The sequence below is a fragment of the Taudactylus pleione genome, unplaced genomic scaffold (genome assembly GCF_031769625.1).
Source record: "Taudactylus pleione unplaced genomic scaffold, aTauple2 ptg000344l, whole genome shotgun sequence".
Lineage (NCBI taxonomy): Eukaryota > Metazoa > Chordata > Amphibia > Anura > Myobatrachidae > Taudactylus > Taudactylus pleione.
This window is the reverse complement of record NW_028284745.1, coordinates 11,199-32,915: the sequence shown is the minus strand read 5'-3', so window position 1 is coordinate 32,915 and position 21,717 is coordinate 11,199. Positions and strand designations below refer to the sequence as shown.

Sequence of the window (21,717 nt, the reverse complement as noted above, 5' to 3'; positions counted from 1 at the left end):
ATTTAACAATTTTTTACATGTATAAAAAAAAAAAAAAAAGCTCCCGGCCTTGTGTACTGAAACGATACATAACCATATATTTCCTCTACTTAAGTATAATAAACATCAACTGTTGAAACATAACTTAAATAACACTTGTGGTATAAAAAGTGTCTTAAATTACATAACAGACCTGCAAATAAAAAAAAAAATAAAAAAATGGAAATGACAAATCATTCATAAAAGTACAAGAGCAAATACTCACACACACAGATCAGCCTCTTGAAGTGTTTATTTTGTCTCCTAGACACTGACATTTGGGCCAAGAAAACTATTAATATGCATTTTTATTCTTTTCAAGTCTTGCATTACAGCGTGTTCAAAGCAAAGATATATTTTATATTTATATAGATATATATAAGGGCTTGCGGAATTATGGTATAATCTGCGGTACCGAACTATTATAACTACTTTATATCCCCCTTTATAAAGTTCCGTTTGTAGATTTTTAGATTGAAGATGCATTTAATGGAAGGAAATAGTCTCTGCTTTTCAATCCAACTTTCCGGATAACAATATAGAACTAAAAACTCAAAATAACAAGAAAACTATTTCTACATATAGAATGGGAATCACAAGACGATATCTACAGCTCATTTCTGACAGCTTTAGGGGGAGGAGCACAGCCCACTAATAATAATATGCTCCTCCCACAACTCACTATCTGTATCCCGCAAATAGCACAGAGCATACACAAAGCAACTATTACTATATATCCCCCCAACTGAGCCTGGTCTGTACAGATACAGCAATATCTGTTATGTGTGCAGTAACACAAGTAATAGTAATTATTATAGCTTATTATACAGCTGGATTGCAGATACAGTGTAGTGTTTAATGAACAGAGCTTTAATGTGGATCCGTGCACCATCTAGCAATCTGGACAATCAGCAAGGCTTGAGAGTCGATTGGATACATACATGGAATTACATATACAGATAAGATTGTGATCATCCAAGCCCCAGAACAGAACCAATGTGAATTTGTCCACATATGCTTGTTATCACATCAGAGTCAACCGATAACCTCAGGACATGCCAGGGTGACTGGATACACACACACACGGAGGTTACAGGCCGACCAGAGAGACACCAATGGAGGTCACTGGCCAACCTGAGACACACCAATGGAGGTCACTGGCCAACCTGAGACACATCAATGGGGGTCACAGGCCACCCTGAGACACACCAATGGAGGTCACTGGCCACCCTGAGACACACCAATGGAGGTCACTGGCCAACCTGAGACACACCAATGGAGGTCACTGGCCAACCTGAGACACCAACGAGATCACTGGTCAAGCTGAGACACACCAAGGGAAGTCACTGGTCAACCTGATACACACCAACAGAGGCCAACCTGACAGACATCATTGGAGGTCAATGGTCAAACTGAGACATACCAATGGAGATCGCAGAGAAAACCCACAAAGCAATGGAGGTCACAGAGCAATCAAAGGCATACCAACACAGGTCATCAGATGACCTCAGACACCAATGGAGGTCACTGACTGACCTTGGACACACCAACAGAGGTCATAGAGCAATTTAATTTTTCATCATACGACACCAAACTAGTTAGGATTTAGGCCTTTGGGAGCAGACCTCACACTTTGCAATGGATGACAAATTTGGGCAAGAACAAACAAATCTGCACATGAGGAACTTTAGTCATTGCAGTAAAAAATGTGTTATACACCTTGCAATCCAACTATAATAGACTAATTAACCAAAATGGCAGCTTTCTGATGCTAAAAGTTAAAAAAAATAAAATAGGCAATAAAAGAAACAGAGGCTGAAGGTAAATGTAACTAGAACCAACCTATGTTATTTGATATTGAATAAGAGACTCCAGACATTCACAATAACTTCCATTAATCCACATCTAGCAACGACCTATGGGCAGTCTGATGGAACATACCCCGAAACTGGGTGCTAACCCTGACCGATCACATACAATATCACTCTAACAAGAACTTGTATAATAAAGCTGCACTACGGTACATTTATACAGATTACTGGACTAAATTTATGCCAAACACTGTGAAATAGGCAAGCGAATCCTGGACATGTTATTTCCCAAATGCTCTAGTAAGATAACAAATGTAAAGTCACATCGCAAACTTGACATTCTGCCCCTAAACAATCGCTGCGACAGATAGTAACTAACAATCATCGAACATTGAACACACCGATGACGATACACTGATCCTTCCATTGCATGTACTGTTCACGGCCGTGTGGGGAGTTTACATGTACAAAAATGATAAGTGTAATGTTTGCCCATAGCACTGTGTTTACATATATTCTCACATTCAGGTCACTGTGTTGAGCACCTGCCAGCTATACACAATAGAGGCTGCCATCTTGTAGGTTAAAATAATATAACTTTATCTCAGCGGTGCCTTCACCAAATTGATTGGAACACTGGCCAAGCCTATAAAATGGCCACCACAACGGTTTTAAGACAATGGGGGTACATTTGACATGGTTACCTACTAAAAACAAGGTGCCTTTTACCTATTCCTGTAGCAACATTTCATCCTTGGGCCTAAATATTCACTAGGTCTACGCAACTACAATACAGCGCCACTTACTAGATCGGCACTCAGCGACATGCTTTGCGGCAGGATAAACCTTGCAGTTATTCATTTTATTTATTCACAAATCAATTATTTTATTGTATTGATGGAATAAGACATTTCAATATAGCGAATCATTGACATCGCCAATTACAAGTAAATCTGGGAGATCATCAAAAACGGTTTCGACCAGATCATACACAACATAAGTGCCTTCGGGCTGACTGTCTGATACGGTGCGATATGTATGATGTTAGTGGTGACACGTATGAGAACCGGTGCGCAGATACGTGTGCGAGAAGAAGTGCTGCAACCTGTGCAAACACAGTTTCCATCTTTATTATTGTTTAAGTTTAGATTATGGAAACAAGATCGGATTTGTACATGGGTAACCTAGCAGCAGTTGTATTAAAATGTCCCTCAAAATGCTGATTATGAACGAGTACATATGGGGACGTTTATTAAAAACGGTATAATACAAACACGCAACAAATACCACATACATAGTTCATTACATAGTTCTGGAATACTATATAGAGGAATGTATGTGAGAAATTGACTTCTTGCAATAGCTGCTCAGACCTGATTTATAACGTACCACTCTACGACACTGCATGCAATCCTGCGTCATCACCATCGGGAGATGGTGAATACTGCAGACATCACTTTATATGGACGTCATTTCCAGAGCTAAGATGAGCGCCCCTAAAAAACGGCATCATAAGCCATAAATACCCTACGTTACATATTGTGCTTATAAGAGGCTGGGAGAGCATATTGGGACCACCGGCTGCCCCTCTCAGGCAGCTCCATTATTGCAATGCACTAGCTGACACCTATTATTCATCCAATAGTTACAACAACAATTAAACAGTGCTAAAAAAAAAAAGCAACAAAATAGGACTCTGTTTTAATGAGTAACCTAAATCAGAAAGACAGTCGTTACAATGGTCACCGCCATAATAACGTGACCACGCAGCCAAAAAAACGCAGTCCATGTTTTGAGGATACCCATGCTTGAGCACAGACGACTTAATTAGTAACTCCGTCAATTTGATATCCTTAAAATCTGGACAGTTAGGGTGTCTGGTGGAATGAGTTTGCGAACCGCTGGTCTAGATGTTGTGCGAACCCGCAACTCACAGTAGTTTCACAACTTTGCCGCCTGTAAAGTCACCGCTGTTGGCGCATCCCCAGAACAGGCTCCAATTTAGTCTTTATTATAGATAAAGTTATAGGATACACAACAAAGACATTTCTGATGACACAAATTTGTAGGTTTTAGTTTAAAGGAAGTAGACAGCGCAAATAAAACTTAGTGAGCGGGTTCGGTTTTACTCGGATCTTTAAACGGCATTTTATTGGCTATCGCCTATCATGTGTTTTGGATAGCCAATATAATAAATCCGAATTTGCGGTAAAGTGGCGATAAGAACCGAGTAAATCCGAGTAAAACCGAACCCGCTCACCCCTACAAAAAACAAGATCCGTACCAATGCATGTGCAAAGCTGTAAAATAAATATACACATTTCTATGAGCAGAGAGAGGGATCGGTACACGAATGACCGCTGGACATAGTTCAAATCCCAACGCCGGAAGACCGGCAGCAGTGAAGATCTCGATAGGCAACTAAACTAACTATACCTAGCAAACTCCCCTCCCCCCCATTAGTACCTAAACCTAAACGCCCATCCCAGCAGCCTACACCTAACCCTCCCGGGAGGTGCCTAACCCTAACCTCCCCCCAGCGGTGCCTAACCCTAACCTCCCCCTTCCCCTAGCCTAACCCTCCAAAGGTAGGGGGGGGGTCTAACCCCAAGTCCTCACTGGGAGCCCCTAACCTAACACTCCGCCCGCTGCCTGGCTTACATTCATTCGGTATGCCGGGCGTTGGGCTCCCGGCGTAGGGATAATGATAGGAGTCGGGATTTCGACGCCTATCGTTAGTCACCTGTCGGGATTGCACAGTCGGGAAGCCGGCGGTCGGCATTTTGACAGTCAGCTTCCTGACTGCATACCCCGACGGATACTAGTATTTTTCCAAACGTCTGCTCAGTGTATAAGTGTACCTGAGGCCTACACAGCCGTGGCAGCCATTTTATAAGATAAATGAGGAGATGACAGCCTTCCAATCAATTCACAAGGAACCAGTAACCTCACTGAGGCATAAGGCACTGGGTTCGTAGGAACATGATAGGCTGTCTTGTATCGCATCTTGGTTCAGTCCACAAAATGGCTGCCACCTCTGGGTGTGTCACAGGTGAAGCGCTGTTGTATAACCATCCACACAAAAAGGTTATATACTGACGACCATGTGCTAAATGCACAGAAACAAATGCATGTTGGGAAAGTACAGTGATATGGAAACCACACATGAAAAACCTGAGGCTGCCATTTTGCATTTTGAACCGATATTCAGGCTAATGCAAATTATAATTTCACCAAAAAAGAGGGACATTTGTCGGTCAGCCAACAAAATTGCAGTAGGCACTTCGTCAAATACGGACGCCAATGCTTGTAATGGGGGAACCGCCGACTGGATTCTGAACTAACGCAGGTGTCACACAACGTAAAGCAGGCATACACTTATTTTGGTAGCGCATTCAGAGCGGGTCTGGTTGCCATGTTTTATGTTATTTATTAAATTGCAGCGATTTAGTCACATAAAGTAAATCTGTATCGTTACAAGACTTTGATACCAATAAAAATCCAATGACATTACGCAAAAAAAAATTTCATTATTTTTTCATGCTCACAAGACAAATTCCTTCATCCTACTCTCTCCAACTATATATCACTATAATGCATTATTAATAAATCGAAGCACCATTAGTAAAACAAGATGGCGTCACATGAATCAAGTACCTTTACAATGACATCAGCCGTAATCGCGCAGCTGGGGTAAGTAAATCCATTGGAAAAGGTGAATTGTGTAGGCGAGACTCTCTCATTAACTTTCAATTATGTCTCAGCGGCCATTTGCCGTCCTCCCCGGAACGGCATTGACAATAGCAGGCCCTGGCGGGTAGACTGGGCGGATAAAGCTCCCATCTCCCAGACAATCTTCAACACCAACATATGAACATAGAAGCCCCTTAACGGGGTGGGGGCGGCCACATCAACAGGACCTTTACGTCATCGCTCTGTAGCGGACAGGCAGAAACATTTGTCTTTGTAAAGGGAAGGACTGATTTTGCTTCGCTGTTTAGAGGACCAGTAAATCTAAAATGACTAAAATACAAAGCGGCTTATGGTAAAAAAGTTACTAATAACATGTAAAAGTTTTACCAGCTTATCAGAATGGGTGCCGGAACATCCGGAAAAGGGGCATTTATTCAATATACTTCCTTTAACTAGAATAAAGAGAGCGGCAAGTAGCCTGTAGCTGAATCAGTGGATGACAGGTACATTTTCTGCTGAGCAGGGGGCATAAACATTATAACTTTTTTTTATTATTTTATTTTAATTTTGGGGCCCAATATAAACACACTTCTTCATGGCCAATTCTGGAGCACTTTTTCACTCCATGTTAATTTCTGGAGGCTACTACATAAATGGCCAATAGACTGAGCACCAGGAACACTTCAGTAGCCCCCCCCCACCCCCCGACAGGCATCTTTCCGTTTGCAATATCACCCGAGGGTCATCGAAAAATGTCTAAGTCTACGCATAAGGGGCACAATTAAAAAACGATCCTTCCCTTGCAAGTGCTTGTCCATATACTGTAGAGTATCTGAAAATGGGTCTGATAACGTAACAACAATGGGTGCATATTCCCTGAAAAATCACCATAACGTGGAACCGGACTTTCCTTCGGTGAGAACCTGAAACTCATTGGTGGTTCCCCCAGTGAAAAAAAAAAAAAATGAGAGAAAGTCGTTCCGTTTGCAAAATTCTGAATCTGAGGTTCTGCGTTAGCGGAGTCAGGGGTATCACGCTTAATCCAGAATACAGTGCGAAGCTGAGGTAATACGTCGCAGTGGGAGGGGGCGACACGTTTACGAACAAACAGCTGAATAAATACGGGACAATGCATCTGCCATGATAAAACGTCAACATTTACAGTTAGTAGCGCATAGACTTTGTATATCTGCATATCTGCTATGGAGGCAAATATTATAAATGGCGACCGAGCAGACTGTCCCCCATTACGGCGAATGGATCTACGCTTGGGCAATCAACTGTGGTGTCCGGAGGGTCTGTTGGCGGCAGGAGAAGGTGGTCATTAAACTATTGGCCTGTACGTTGAGCGCCAAAGCCGCTATAGGATTGAATAGTCTTCAACGCCTAAACACACATGCAGACTAGTACTGGTCTATCTACAGAACACTGAGGCTTTCTACTGTAATACTGTCTTCACAAATACAACATGTCATTAACTAGAATAAAACCTGACCGCGTGCGTCCGCTGGCGCCGAGTGAACCCAGAACGCCAGAACACAGGTACGTTTAGTGGCGTATTTGTGATTGTCTGGTTGCCCAGTATGTTTGTGGTAGTGTCTAGTCTTCTGCCGCTTTTGAAGAGCTGCCATGGGCCGCAGTGGGTGACTTGCGCCCTTCAACGCGAAAAAAAAAGGATATATATATATATATATATATATATATATAAAACAAAAGGTATAAAACAGATACGTAGGTGTTTTGTGCTTTTACAGAAATTATTTTTGCTATTATAGAACGTCACGTCTTATAATACCATTAGTTTTCCCATGAAAAACCAGTGTAGCAGCCTTGAATTTCAATGCAAGTAAAACGAAGTATCGAAAACAGAAACAAAAAGGAGTTCCTCGAATTCTGCAGTTTTCCTATGACCGTGCGCCATCATGGCTTCCATTTTCTAGAGATTGTTCTAATACTATCTTAAAACATAATTATAATTTTGGAAGACACCATTTTTTTTATTTTATTTTTTTTTAAACTGCTTTTATGAAAATTTTTACCAAAGAAAACATTTCTGATTTCTGGGAATACGGGAAAAAAAAAAAGTTCAATGTTATAATATTCATAAAACAATGTAACTTTCCATCGGGGAAAAAAAAAAAAAAAAAAAGTATAAAAACAATATTGCAATGATGGTTAAAGCAGAGAAACCGGTGAAGATGCGAGCAGCAGAGAATGGCAGCCGTTTCGAAGGGAGTGCGGCGGCCTCTGCGCTCGGTGACAGCAAACGCATAACACATGTAAAAAATTAAAACTGTGGAAGGTTAAAGAAAAGCAGCTTTAACAAAAACACTAAAGAATATTAAAGTGACCATTGCACTTTCGTGTTTCGTTGTTTTGTTCTTTGTAGACAAACTTGGCGCCGTCGTCCGGATGTTCCGGCACCGATGTAAGACTTGAGCGTTTGCATACAACGTTTTACTCCAGACCTGCAAGAGAAAAAGATTTTCAGACCACTGACGCCAGGACAGAGTGTGTTATACTGCAGAATGCACCGTCTGTGCCGGAACGTTGGGTCTCGCCCTGCGGCCATTTGTACATGAGGTTTCCTACATAAACAATCTTAGTACATACTGGGGATACCCATTACCCATTGTACTCTTTTACAAACCAACAGTGTTTCGATTGCAAATTGTATCAAATTAGAAAAGCAAATATTATTGTATCTATAAATTACATAGGAGTAAAATATTACCCCACACGGACAAATATGTTTCGGTTTGCCTTAAGGGGCCTATCCATTTAACGACATGAACGTTGAACGTCCAGCGAGCACTGCACTGAAAGACGTTCACTGAACGCCTTCAGTGCAGGAGCCCAACCTCCCTATCTATTAACATGCCGAACCTGACTACCGTCGTCACGTTGACGGGCATGTTCGATAGTCGGGGTCGGCAAGGACCCAGCGTGCACGTGCATTGCTGGTCCATGCCGGCTATCCGCTTGCACACTTTCTGCAAGTTCCGACCAAAACCTCCTTGTTTTGGTTGCGTCGTGCAGAAAGTCGGCAAATGGATAGGCCCCTTTAGACAGAACAAACATTTTTCAGCTCATCCAAACACGTGTGATAAGCACAATGCTTAAGAGCGGAAGAATTTCCCACTACTGTGTGGAGTTTGTATATTCTCCCTGTGCTTGCGTAGGTTTCCTCCGGGTGCTCCGGTTTCCTCCCACACTCCAAAAATATACTGGTAGGTTAATTGGGTCCCAAAAAAAATTGGGTTCCGGACTATAGACAGACAGTAGTTAGACAACGTCTAGATAGACACCAGATGTTAGACAGTTAATAGTTAGACAGGGATAAAAGTTCGACACAGACAAAAGTCAGACACACTAAAGTTAGACATGTAAAAAGTTCGAAAGGTACAAAAGATCGACAGGGTCAAAAGTTCGACATGAAAAAGATCGACACAAAAATGGTCATTTTTTAAAAATTATTATTATTTTAGGATTAGGGTTAGGGTCAGGGTTAGGCACTTACTGGAGGGTTAGGGTTAGGCACTTACCCCCACGGTTAGGGTTAGGCACTTACCCAGACGGTTAGGGTTAGGCACCAAGGGGAGGGTTAGGGTTAGAGTTAAGGTAAAGATTAGGGCTAAAAAAACAAAAAAAAATAATTGTCGACCATTTTTTTGTCGACCATTTTCATGTCGAACTTTTGACCCTGTCGAACTTTTTACATGTCTACTACCTTAAGTGTATCTGACTTTTGTTTGTGTCTAACTTTTTTCCCTGTCTAACTATTGACTGTCTAACATCTGGTGTCTATCTAGACCAGGGGTCTTCAACCTTGGCCCTCCAGCTGCTGTGGAACTACACATCCCAGCATGCATTGCCACCTTTTTGATATAACAGCATGCTAAAACTATGGTAGTGCATGCTGGGATGTATAGTTCCACAGCAGCTGGAGGGCCAAGGTTGAAGACGCCTGATCTAGACATTGTCTAACTAATTACTGTTTATCTCTTATACCACACCCACAAAAATTAACCCGTGTGTGTGTGTGTGTGTGTGTGTCTGTATGTGAGCATGTGGTAGGGAATATAGATTGTAAGCTCCACTGGGGCAGGGACTGATGTGAATGGACAAATATTCTCTGTAAAAGTGCTGTGGAGTGTGTGTGCGCTATATAAATAACTGGTAATAAATAACTGGGACAAGTGTGACCAAGTCTGCTGTTCTCTGGAAGACCACTAGAGGTCGCCCTAGCATAACGACTGCACCTTGTTGTTACAATACTTACATAGACAGGCGGGGGAGTTTACCAGTGAGGGGGTACGTAGCTGTACGTTGGGGTTCCTTGAGCTCTGTATGTTGGCACAGAGACTGGGTGTGCTCCGATGGCAGTGTGCTGAGGTGTAGACAGCAGCGTACCTGTCAGGACACAGGAGAACGTTATTAGACGGCTACGAGCTGGCTGGACCTATGAATACTAAGATGCTGTAAACACATAGGGCCTGATTCAGAGCCGGACGCTATTTGCGCTCGCTCGTTCAGTAAAAGGGGGTGGCTATTCAAATGAACCGTACGCTCCTGCGGTCTGTTGCCGCCTCCATGTCTGAACGAGCGAGCAAAACATGCGTTCGTTTATTTAATAAAAATGCCCCCTGGCCGCTCGCATCATACGTCATGTCCGCTATTTATTAGATTAATCGAGTACATCGAACAGGATATGAACTGCTCGCTATTCTTGTGGTTGGTTTTTCCTACCACTATATTGCGAGCAGTTCTGTGGTCAATGACGCTGCTGTATTAATTATGCACACCCATAAAACGCCCGCTTTGACCTTTAAGCACGCCTGTGTTCTGATTTCCACTCCCCGTTTTCAAGCACCTTCCCCTGTTACCACCCACATACGCCTCATTCTGTCACTCAAAATAGCAGGCATTCGCTATATAGCGAACAAACGATTTTCGTCCGCACTGACTGGTTCACGCATGCGTACTAAAAACCGTACGCATGCGCAGATGTGCGAACATCACTCGGAACGAGCGTACTGCCGCTTACGAGCGGCTCTGAATGAGGTCCATAGTCTCCGCATGGCTGGGACACATTTACCAGATTTAGGACGTAATAAAAGATTAATTGTCAAAATCACAATAAAAGTGGAGCCCTTATATTTGCGGGGAGCCCACAAAGTTCTCTAGAACAAGCATTGGTGACACAGTGCATATATGTATTCCAACACAGAATACTGGGACTTGTAGTTCCAAGCTCGTTGCTAGGAAATGCTCCATGTAAATCATCCTCGGGAGCGATTAGTAATAACCCAGGGCAGCAAATCTCACTCAGGGCCTGATTCAGAGGTGGGCGTTAATCACATCGAGGCAGCGACTTTGCGCGCAGCGGTAATGAGAAGTTATGCCGCAGCAGCTGTAATGTGTACAGAGACACCCCCCGGCTGCGGCGCCTCTAATGCGCTGCTTGCGTACAGAGGCGCACCATCGGTCGCACATCAAACTTCTGAGCAACCCTACGGGTGCTCAGCATGTCCGCAGGACGTCAGTCGCCGGGGACAGTGAAGCTGCGCACAATCACGCAGTGGCTGGCTGCCACGTGATTCCAAATACGCTCGAGACACGCCCGCGTTTGACTAGCCGCACGCCGTTACCTCTCAGAAACACACAATGGCTGTCAATCACTCTGCGTCAAAGGGCGTGGCATGCAAGCTCGACAGTGAAAAGGTCGACTGGTTCTAAATGTAGACAGTCAATAGGTCAACATGGTCATTAGGTCAACCATCATTCCGCAGACATGTATTAAGATCGAGAGGGTTAAATGGTCGACACAATTAAAAAGTCGTCATTTAACATGTCGACACTAAAATTACACTTTTTTGTTTGCTATTTTAGCCTAACCCATACCCCTAGCTAGGTACACACTTGCCGATATATCGTACGATCGCCAAATGATACACTGCGAGTGCATCTGTGGGGGTCTACAGATGATATGTCTGTGAACGGCGTCGCTCAGACACGTCAGAAATGTTAGCGGTGACATGTTAAATGCCAACCTTTTAAATGTGTCGACTATTTAACGATTTCAACCTAATGACATGTCTACAGAATGATGGTCGACACAATGACCATGTTCATCGTTTGAGTCAATCGATTCGACACCGCGTCCAAAAACTCACTACAACCGCCGTCAGTAAGCCACTGCAACATATGCGCAGTGCGACTCAGAGGCACGCGCAGTACAAAACACATTGGTCACCCGCACAAACATCTGCAAACAGTCTATTGCTAAACAGACCCTCAGTCACTATATACTCCCCAGTGTCTGCTATACTGCCGCCCTCTAGTGGCCATCAGTGTTAGTACTAGCTTCTGTTAAATGATACAGAGATGAGATATTGTGCGTTTTCCACTGTAAGATACCAGGGGTCTGGGGCCTGCACAAGGATAGGAGCTTACCTGCAGACATAGCCATGGTGGTCCCAGCGACCATACCCATCGCGACGCTGTTGGTGCGCGGTGCAGCTACAGAAGCCGGGTAGATGGCAGAAGGAATGCTGTTTGGTTGCACCACAGTGGTGTGGTGGATGACGTGTGGCTGTGCCGCGTAGACGGGCTGAGTATAGTAAGCACCCTGCGGAGCGGACAGGACAAGAGGGTTAGAGACGCATCAGTCCCAGCAGGACCATTATAGGACCAGAAAAAGGGGGGCTCGATGGGCATCACCCCTAGCACAGGAGACAATCACGGCACTGCAATATCTGCGCCAAGCACGGACATAATGGTAAGGCGTTACACCAGCGACATGACCCTGCACCGTGATATCACACAGCCGTCTTGTGTATGATACATTGTTCTCATCAATGCCTTTAAACTTAGGATCCTGCCTGTGCAAATGTTTCTGTGTGTTATTCATTTGGAGTCAGTATGTGTTTACGCAGGTCCACTGCGATTGTAAAGCCAGAGGCAGGGAAATGTGGTCACCGGTCAGCTTGGCCACACACAGGGGGGGGGGGGGGGGGGGGGGAATGGTTTCCCAATGCATCTTATTGGAGCCTCTACATACTCCGCCCAAGCTATACGCAGTGAGGTGCGTTAGTCTCTCCTGCTAGGAAAGCAATAGAGACATGTGAGGGGCTATTACTGGGACGTTCAGCCGACACATTGAGGGGGTGGGGGTTATTATAGAGGGCTTTGTAAAGCCAGTCACAACCAGAGGCGTATGGCCAATCAGATGACTATGGCGACCTGCCCAATAGAATAGACTACGCAGGATGGGAAATACGGTCGGTTAATGACCCGCGTTGGTACGCGCATTGAATCATTAACTGACGGCAGCAATGCGGTGCCCATGTTAGGTGGGTCATTCGGGACCAAATGTGCACCTAGAAAATGACCTTTCCCCGAATGTACCCCGGGAGAAGCGATTGTAGAGCCGGACAACACCTGGTCCGGGATCCTATCGGACAGAAAGGCGGCTTGTATCTGATGACGCCTGCACATGACCTTGTATCCGACCTGCTGACACACTTACCTGGGCATACAGGTTTTGCTGGGGGTAGGCACTTCTGATGGGGTACATCGCTGTCTGGTAGGGGTTTGTGGACGGAGAGTATGGCGGAGGTGCACTGTTACTCTGAGTAGGGGACACCTTGTACGGAGTCCCGGCAGTGTACCCTGAGAAGAAAAGAAAACACAGGAAGATAATGAATAAGTACATGAGGTCACCAACATGTGCGCAAGACCTGACCATATAAACACTATAGCCGTGTCCACCCCCCTCCTCCCACCCCTCGACGGGAGGACTGTAGGCGAGGAAACGATGTAAGGAGCCCACTGAGAATACAGTCAGAGACCGTGTGATTAGGTTCTTTATACCGGCTCTCCGGGTCAGTGTTTCCACCACACACGTCTTCATGATTTATTTACCACCGGTTATTTATATAGCACACACATATTCCGCAGCGCTTTACAGAGCATATCTGGCCAGTCACATCAGTCCCTGCCCCAGTGGAGCTTACAATCGGAATCGGTATGAATTACCGCCGGACGCATTTGTGGTTCAAATCCCGACAGCGGCTGCCCGACATGGGTGAAAATCCTGATCGTCCCCAGGTAAGTATTTACTAACCTAACCTCCCCCCCTAACCCTCCTTAGGGGTGCCTAACCCTAACCTTCCCCCCAGTGCCTAACCCTAACCTCCCCCCAGTGCCTAACCCTAATCCCCCCTTCCCCACCTCCTAAACCTAAGTCCCCCGGGGGGGTGGAAACCTAACCCTAAGTGCGCCCCGGGGGTGCCTAACCCTAACCCTCCCATCCCCTAGCCTAACTCTATGTCCCACCCGGGAGCCCTAAACCTAACCCTCCCCCCCTGCGGCTGTCTGCAGCGGCGCCCGGCATCACTTTGATCGGGATGCCGGGCGCCGGTCTCCCGGCGTCGGTAAAATGACAGGTGTCTAGATTTAGATGCCTGTTATTTAACCCTCGCCGGGATAAGGCAGTCGGGAAGCCGGCCGCCGGGATTACGTCCACCGGCTTCCCGACTGCATACCTTACAATCTATGTTCCCTATCACATGCACACACACACTAGGGTTAATTTCTGTAGGAGCCAATTAACCTACCAGTATATGTTTTTAAAGTGTGGGAGGAAACCAGAGCACCTGGAGGAAGCCCACGCAAGCACAGGGAGAACATACAAACTCCACACAGTTGGGGCCCTGGTGGGAATTGAACCCAGGACCTCAGTGCTGTGAGGCAGTAATGCTAACCCATTACACCGTCTGTGCTAGCTACAAGGCAAGATGTACTAAGCATCATATTCGCAATGCCGTACATACCGCCCACTATCGGGTACATAGCGGAGATATCATCGGCGGTATGTACCTAGAAAAATGGCCAAGGACAGCTCTCCCGGTAAGAGCTGTCCTTAGTGATAGAGGGATGTCCAGGTTTATGACCCATAAGTCCCTCTGGCGGCGCCCTGCTTACTAGGCTTCCCGAAGAGAACCCATAGGCTTCTATTGGGTAACTCTGTGTAAAGATGGCGTTACCCACTGGGACGAATGCATCGTATTTCGCTGCTTAGTACATATCAGAAATGCAGTAAAACCAAAGCAAATTGCATTTTCTGGGGTCTTACCGCATTTCTGTCCTTACTACATCCCGCCCGCCCGTGGTGAGATAAGCGGCCGGCATGACAGAACTATTACATTATGTCAGTCACATGAAGAAGAGAGAAGAGGAAGCCGCTTTGCGTACTGACCGATATTCACGAAGAAATAAACTTCCTCTACCACCACTCTGATTCCTCTAGATTGTAGGAGCGACAGATGTGTCCCCACAGACGAGCCAATCAGCCCCTCTCAGCTTGGTCCCGTGAGAGACTGCTAGTGTCGGGTTCTTTTTTTGCGTCTTACTCTACCGAAAATGAGTCGCAGTTCGATTTGACAGGGACGCACCAGGAGACTGTGCTGATCAATGTGACACTTGTATATCCGTGTACGGCTGAGTCTCTCAATCCGCCTGCAAAATGCTACCATGCGGGCACCGTGGCTTTTTCCACGCCAAGTTCCGTTTTCAGACTCAGTCGCACACAGATATACAAGTGTCACACATTACAGTCTCCTGGTGCGTTCTAGTCGCGTGGCATGGCGACTTCGATGCATTTTTGGCAATAACAGGCGCCCGACGCCAGCAGAGTTGCACGGGACCTCACGCCAGGCATATTGCGCCTCGTGGCGTTTTGAGGCTAGATGAGCGAGGACACATCTGTACAAGTGAAAAATGCTCCAAGTTCCACAGGAGTCACGTCCACTACTCTCTGCCTGGAGCTCCTGCAACTAGTACAAAGCTTTTATTGGTGCTTTCAGCCTCGCATTTATATCATCGGGCAGCCTTATATATTTTCATTGTCTTGAGATAGGACAGGGATCCCCCTCCAGATGCAGCTGTTACCGATAGGGGTGTTTTAATTAATGCTATATAATAGTGAATGAAACTGCGATTAAGATAAATGCACAAAAATATAATACTGAAACTTAACGGCTGTCGTGCGCGCGTTTTACAAAAAAAACGTAGGTCTTAACGAAACACCCTATATAACAAGGGGAATCCTTTGTAACGAGCCCCATCTCCATATTCCAACGGCTACTATTTTGGTAACACGCACAGACCCTGCGCAGAAGTAATTCGGTAGATACGAGAGGTCGCTGTTCATATACGCATCAGTGGTGCGCCCCAAGTAATGCCGAGGACTAATAACCGCTGTACGCCTAATGGAGAGTGTCCCGTGAGCTCGCGGAGCAGAGGCTGAATAGTCTTAGGGGTTAATAAGCTGGTAACAGCGGATCTCTTACTGCCGCCGCGGCAGGTGCGAAAATAATTCGGGACAGACAGACGACGACCCTCAAATGCTCTGCAGCCATTTGAGGCAATTTGTTCCGTAATTACATTGAAAAAAAATAATAATTTGAAGAAAAAAAAAAAAGTAGTAGAAAATGAGTTATTTACTGAATGCGGCAGAAGAGGCTTGGTAAGTCCTGTTCTCAGTCCCGGAATCCACGGGGAGGTGGAAAGTGCCCTCGTTGGCACAGGAAGAGGAGGTCTGCGGCCAGCCTTGTTTCATCAGAAGCGTTGCTTAAAAAAAAAAAAAAAAACACAGGAGAGGGTTACACATGGGGCAGACGGAACGCGGCGGCTGTAACTCCTCACAGCGCGGCCTGTGCACGCTATGGGCGACAGACCACGCATGCTCGGGGACAACCCCCCAAAAAACGCTCTTAGTTTAGAAAAAAAAATAAAATGTGAACAAGTGATGTTCACCAGGTGCTGCAAAGCAGAAGATTCAGCCTAGGTTAGTCTAGTTACTGATATATGGCAACGCCATTTGTAATGTGCGTTATGTCGCTGAGAACGACACTTCATCAGACCCTAATTTTGCATTTACTTTTTTTTTTTTTTTTTTTTTAAATGCATCGATTACTGGTTTCCTTTTATCTTGGTGTCCAAATGTAGAGTAACACAACGGATGTACAACGGTGTCCTACCTAATAGAGGATAATATTGGTTACACTGAGAATGACGGGCGTCAGAGCATTAGCTGCGAACGACGGACCAATGTCGCCTGAAAATACAATTTAAGCTCAGATTCTGCTGCCTGAGGAACGTGACCACTGAGCTGACTCTCTCGCCCTATTTTCGGGGTCTACTGATGCCGCAGCGCTTCCTCCGAGCCAAGATCAGCAGTGCACGTCAAGGCTTGGGCAACCTAGGGGACTTTCAGGTGCTGTAGAACCATAAGTCCCAGCATGTCCTGCCAGTTGGGAATTCTAGTTCCACCATCACCGAAGAACCACCGGTTGAATATGCCCGCTGTAAAATGAAGACCAACAGGAGGGCACAGACCGCAGGCTACTGCGCTTCAACGATCCGGATAGCCCTACTTCTAGATCACAGTATCCTAAGATGGATTTTTACATTCTAGAGTAAACTTGAGCAAATATTAGTGGCGGCCACGGAACAAACAGAAACGTCACGTCTGTGGCTGCGGAGCTTACTTAGGGTCTTCTCCCATTAGCCACTGGGATTTAACGAACGAGCCGTCTGCGAGCCCACAGACGCCAAGCACAGTGAATGGGATATCGGAACTAGATAATACCTTGTTGTGATGTCCCATAACCTCTTCCCAGTCCACTCATTCAGTCACCTTCATCTCATCTACCCAATTCACTACCATCACTTATAGGATTTCCCTTCCTAATCACTGCTAGGAGCACTGCTAACAATATAATAAGAATAGAGATCTTCACCAGGAACTATGCAGAGCGCTGATAAACATTCTAATAGAGAGGAATGAGACGTTTGGACTTGGACTGAAAAATATGCATCGTCTATCTCCGAGTGGGCGCATCTCGGCTTTTTCTCTCCGTCTACCAAATGGGCGACAACTCGGGAGTAAGTACTTACTGTTTTGTAAAGACCACCCGGGATTGGCCTCTCTAGCCTCAACTCTACCGCCCCGCCAACTGTTTTGCCACAGTCTAAGTAATATGGGGAAGCACGGTTGGTGCGTGGTTAGCATTACTGTCTCACAGCCCTGAGATCGGGTTACATAACTGACTACGCCACTATCTGAGTGGAGTTTGTATGTCCATCACTTGTTTGTGTGTTTCCCCTACGGGTGGGCCTCTGGCAACAAATAAACCTATTGTGACAGTGAATTTCCGTCCTCTGGATTATGTGCGTGGGATTGTACATGGTCCTATGCGTGATGCGTTTTCAGTGTCGCGGTCAATCGTCTCATATTCTGCCATTTTATGGAAAATGTTACCTATATATCTATAAAAACGTTAAAAGGCGCTTTTACCGTAATACGTAACCCTGTCAATTTTGGGTCCGGGACTCTATAAACGGTAAATCTGGCGAATTGGTTGGCAGTAGAGGAATTAGATTGGGCTCATCTCTGTATAATCCCAGGGCGCCCCCAGTCCTGCTCTGCTAACGAGGCCAGTGACGCACATTAATGGCTGGCTGAGATCACCGTCCCGCGCTCTCCCCGAGCGCCTGAGTAATAATTCCTCTGCGGGCGGAAACATTCACGTACAACACTTATTACCATCAATCAGGGCAGAAGAAGCCTCTTACTGCACAGTACTGCCAGTCGCCTCTACCACAAAGCAGTCTGCATATCATTTTATAATGGGGTCACCAATACATGTAATATACCCCACACCCCCTCTATTTTGAGGGATGAAACGATCTTATATGCACCAGGAGCCAGCGACACCATACTGTGTAAGAGAACTTTCAAATTATGGTGAGTACACACGGTCAGATTTTTCTTCAGATCTGAACGATAACGATTTAAAAATCGTTGAATCGTTCATATCTGAAGGAAAATCTGACATATCTGAACGATGCGCGTTCCCGATGGTCAGATAACGATATCTGACATCTGATGTGTTTGCCGTCAGATTTGGACGATTCCATTCATTGTAATGCAGTCAAAAATCGTTCATAGTTTAAAAATTGTTCATCAAATCGTTCAGATCATTCATCTGACACATCTGACCGTGTGTACGCTCCATTAGGTTTAGTACACACGCTCAGATTTGTCAGATGAACGATCTGAACGAATTGTTGAACGATTTGAACTATGAACAATTTTTGACTGCATTAAAATGACTGAAATCGTCCAAAACTGACGGCAAACACATCAGATGTCAGATATCGTTATCTGACCATCGGGAACGCGCATCGTTCATCCATGTCAGATTTTCCTTCAGATATGAACGATTGAACGATTTTTAAAAACGTTATCGTTCAGATCTGCTGAAAAATCTGACCGTGTGTATGCACCATAACTTTACTTTAAAACGACTCTGGTAAAAATGGAAATTAAATCCATCTTCGCTGTGACAAAGTCCACTGATTGGACCCCCCTGGCATGGATGGGAGACACAAAAATGCTTACGGCACAGTCCAGAGACCCAGGAGGCTTATAGCACAGTAAGATGTAAGGGGGAAAATAACAGTTCCTTATGAAATATTATTTGAAAGAAAAAACGCAATATAAACCCCCCACCCCTGGTGAGCGGTGACAAGCCCATCTCACCCCCCATTACTCCTAGTCCGCATAGCACAGTATAACAATTACTGGTACACATTCCCTGCTGGGCTGACATTTCCAAGGAACAGTCTCGTGTGGTGGCGTCTAATATTATTTACAATGTATCACAAGTTTGTGCGCTCCTAATCCGGCTCAGCCGCAGGTTTTCTGTATGAACTAGAATAGAATCGAAAAAATACTTTGGAAAATACTTCAAAAGTTTCAATATTGTTTTTCCCCAAATCTGGTGGCCCAGGGGCTTCAGAGGGTAGGAATTCTATAGATACGTTTAAATATACTAATAACGTAATGTCCAATCATATATCATTATTTATCTTATTATATTTCCTTCTACCTTTTAAAGATTTCTCACTCTAAAAAGGACGCAGCCTAATTAAAGCAATGAGGCCCATTAGCTGCCTGAATTAGGGCCGGATATGTTGTGAATAACTGTAACCATGGAAACAAAGTATGGGGTTCACTGACTGCTTCCATGGTTACAGGTGTCACAAAGCGAGGTTATGTATTCGGAACAGTTATGACAGATGGCAGCTCAGTGTGTTTCAGAGTTCTCGACAGGGGATTTAAGACAGGAATCCTATTCCAAGTGTGAGGAGTTATTCCAGTGAGCCCGAGTACCCAGCTAAACTATTTTAATTAGGTTAGAGAAGCTGATACACTAAGCTACAGCTGATACACTAGGCGAGGGCTGATATACAAAGCAACAGCTGATATACCAAGCGAGGGATGAGATGCACTAGGTGCCGGCTGATACACTAAGCTACAGCTGATACACTAGGCGAGGGCTGATACACCAGGCAAGATACACCAGGCGAGGGCTGATAGACTAGGGCTGATATACAAAGCAACAGCTGATGCACTAGGCGAGGGCTGATACACTAGGCTAGATACACCAGACGAGGGCTGATACACCAGGCTACAGCTGATACACTAGGCGAGGGCTGATACACTAGGCTAGATACACCAGGCGAGGGCTGATACACTAGGCTAGATACACCAGGCGAGGGCTGATACACCAGGCTACAGCTGATACACTAGGCGAGGGCTGATAGACTAGGGCTGATATACAAAGCAACAGCTGATGCACTAGGCGAGGGCTGATACACCAGGCTACAGCTGATACACTAGGCGAGGGCTGATACACTAGGCTAGATACACCAGACGAGGGCTGATACACCAGGCTACAGCTGATACACTAGGCGAGGGCTGATACACTAGGCTAGATACACCAGGCGAGGGCTGATACACTAGGCTAGATACACCAGGCGAGGGCTGATACACCAGGCTACAGCTGATACACTAGGCGAGGGCTGATACACTAGGCTAGATACACCAGGCGAGGGCTGATACACTAGGCTAGATACACCAGGCGAGGGCTGATACACTAGGCTAGATACACCAGACGAGGGCTGATACACCAGGCTACAGCTGATACACTAGGCTAGATACACCAGGCGAGGGCTGATACACCAAGCTACAGCTGATACACCAGGCGAGGGCTGATACACTAGGCTAGATACACCAGGCGAGGGCTGATACACTAGGCTAGATACACCAGACGAGGGCTGATACACTAGGCTAGATACACCAGGCGAGGGCTGATACACTAGGCTAGATACACCAGGCGAGGGCTGATACAGCAGGCGAGGGATGATACACCAGGCTACAGCTGATACACTAGGCGAGGGCTGATACACTAGGCTAGATACACCAGGCGAGGGCTGATACACCAAGCTACAGCTGATACACCAGGCGAGGGCTGATACACTAGGCTAGATACACCAGGCGAGGGCTGATAGACTAGGGCTGATATACAAAGCAACAGCTGATGCACTAGGCGAGGGCTGATACACCAGGCTACAGCTGATACACTAGGCGAGGGCTGATACACTAGGCTAGATACACCAGACGAGGGCTGATACACCAGGCTACAGCTGATACACTAGGCGAGGGCTGATACACTAGGCTAGATACACCAGGCGAGGGCTGATAGACTAGGGCTGATACACCAGGCTACAGCTGATACACTAGGCGAGGGCTGATACACTAGGCTAGATACACCAGACGAGGGCTGATACACCAGGCTACAGCTGATACACTAGGCGAGGGCTGATACACTAGGCTAGATACACCAGGCGAGGGCTGATACACTAGGCTAGATACACCAGGCGAGGGCTGATACACCAGGCTACAGCTGATACACCAGGCGAGGGCTGATACACTAGGCTAGATACACCAGGCGAGGGCTGATACACCAAGCTACAGCTGATACACTAGGCTAGATACACCAGGCGAGGGCTGATACACTAGGCTAGATACACCAGGCGAGGGCTGATACACTAGGCTAGATACACCAGACGAGGGCTGATACACCAGGCGAGGGCTGATACACCAGGCTACAGCTGATACACTAGGCTAGATACACCAGGCGAGGGCTGATACACCAAGCTACAGCTGATACACCAGGCGAGGGCTGATACACTAGGCTAGATACACCAGGCGAGGGATGATACACCAGGCTACAGCTGATACACTAGGCGAGGGCTGATACACTAGGCTAGATACACC

The 21,717-nt window shown here is 45.8% G+C and overlaps 1 protein-coding gene across 1 annotated transcript; it reads right to left on the bottom strand.

Annotated features, from left to right (window-relative positions):
* Positions 1-4,349: 4,349 nt before the first annotated feature.
* On the bottom strand, positions 4,350-16,153 carry FAM168A (family with sequence similarity 168 member A). The gene is made up of 5 exons (XM_088444000.1): positions 16,032-16,153; positions 13,054-13,196; positions 11,979-12,153; positions 9,805-9,935; positions 4,350-7,990 (listed from the first exon to the last, which is right to left on the bottom strand). Exons 1-4 carry the CDS (start codon positions 16,144-16,146, stop codon positions 9,823-9,825), a joined length of 546 nt encoding a protein of 181 aa, XP_088300126.1. The 5' UTR covers positions 16,147-16,153; the 3' UTR covers positions 4,350-7,990; positions 9,805-9,822.
* Positions 16,154-21,717: the final 5,564 nt, after the last annotated feature.

Coding starts and splice junctions, on each gene's coding strand:
- FAM168A (XM_088444000.1), bottom strand. CDS start 16,146: ATGAAACAAGGCTGGCCGCAGACCTCCTCTTCCTGTGCCAACGAGGGC. Junction 12,154..13,053: donor AGCAAAACCTGTATGCCCAG/GTAAGTGTGTCA, acceptor TCCGCTCCGCAG/GGTGCTTACTATACTCAGCC. Junction 9,936..11,978: donor CACCATGGCTATGTCTGCAG/GTAAGCTCCTAT, acceptor GTGTCCTGACAG/GTACGCTGCTGTCTACACCT.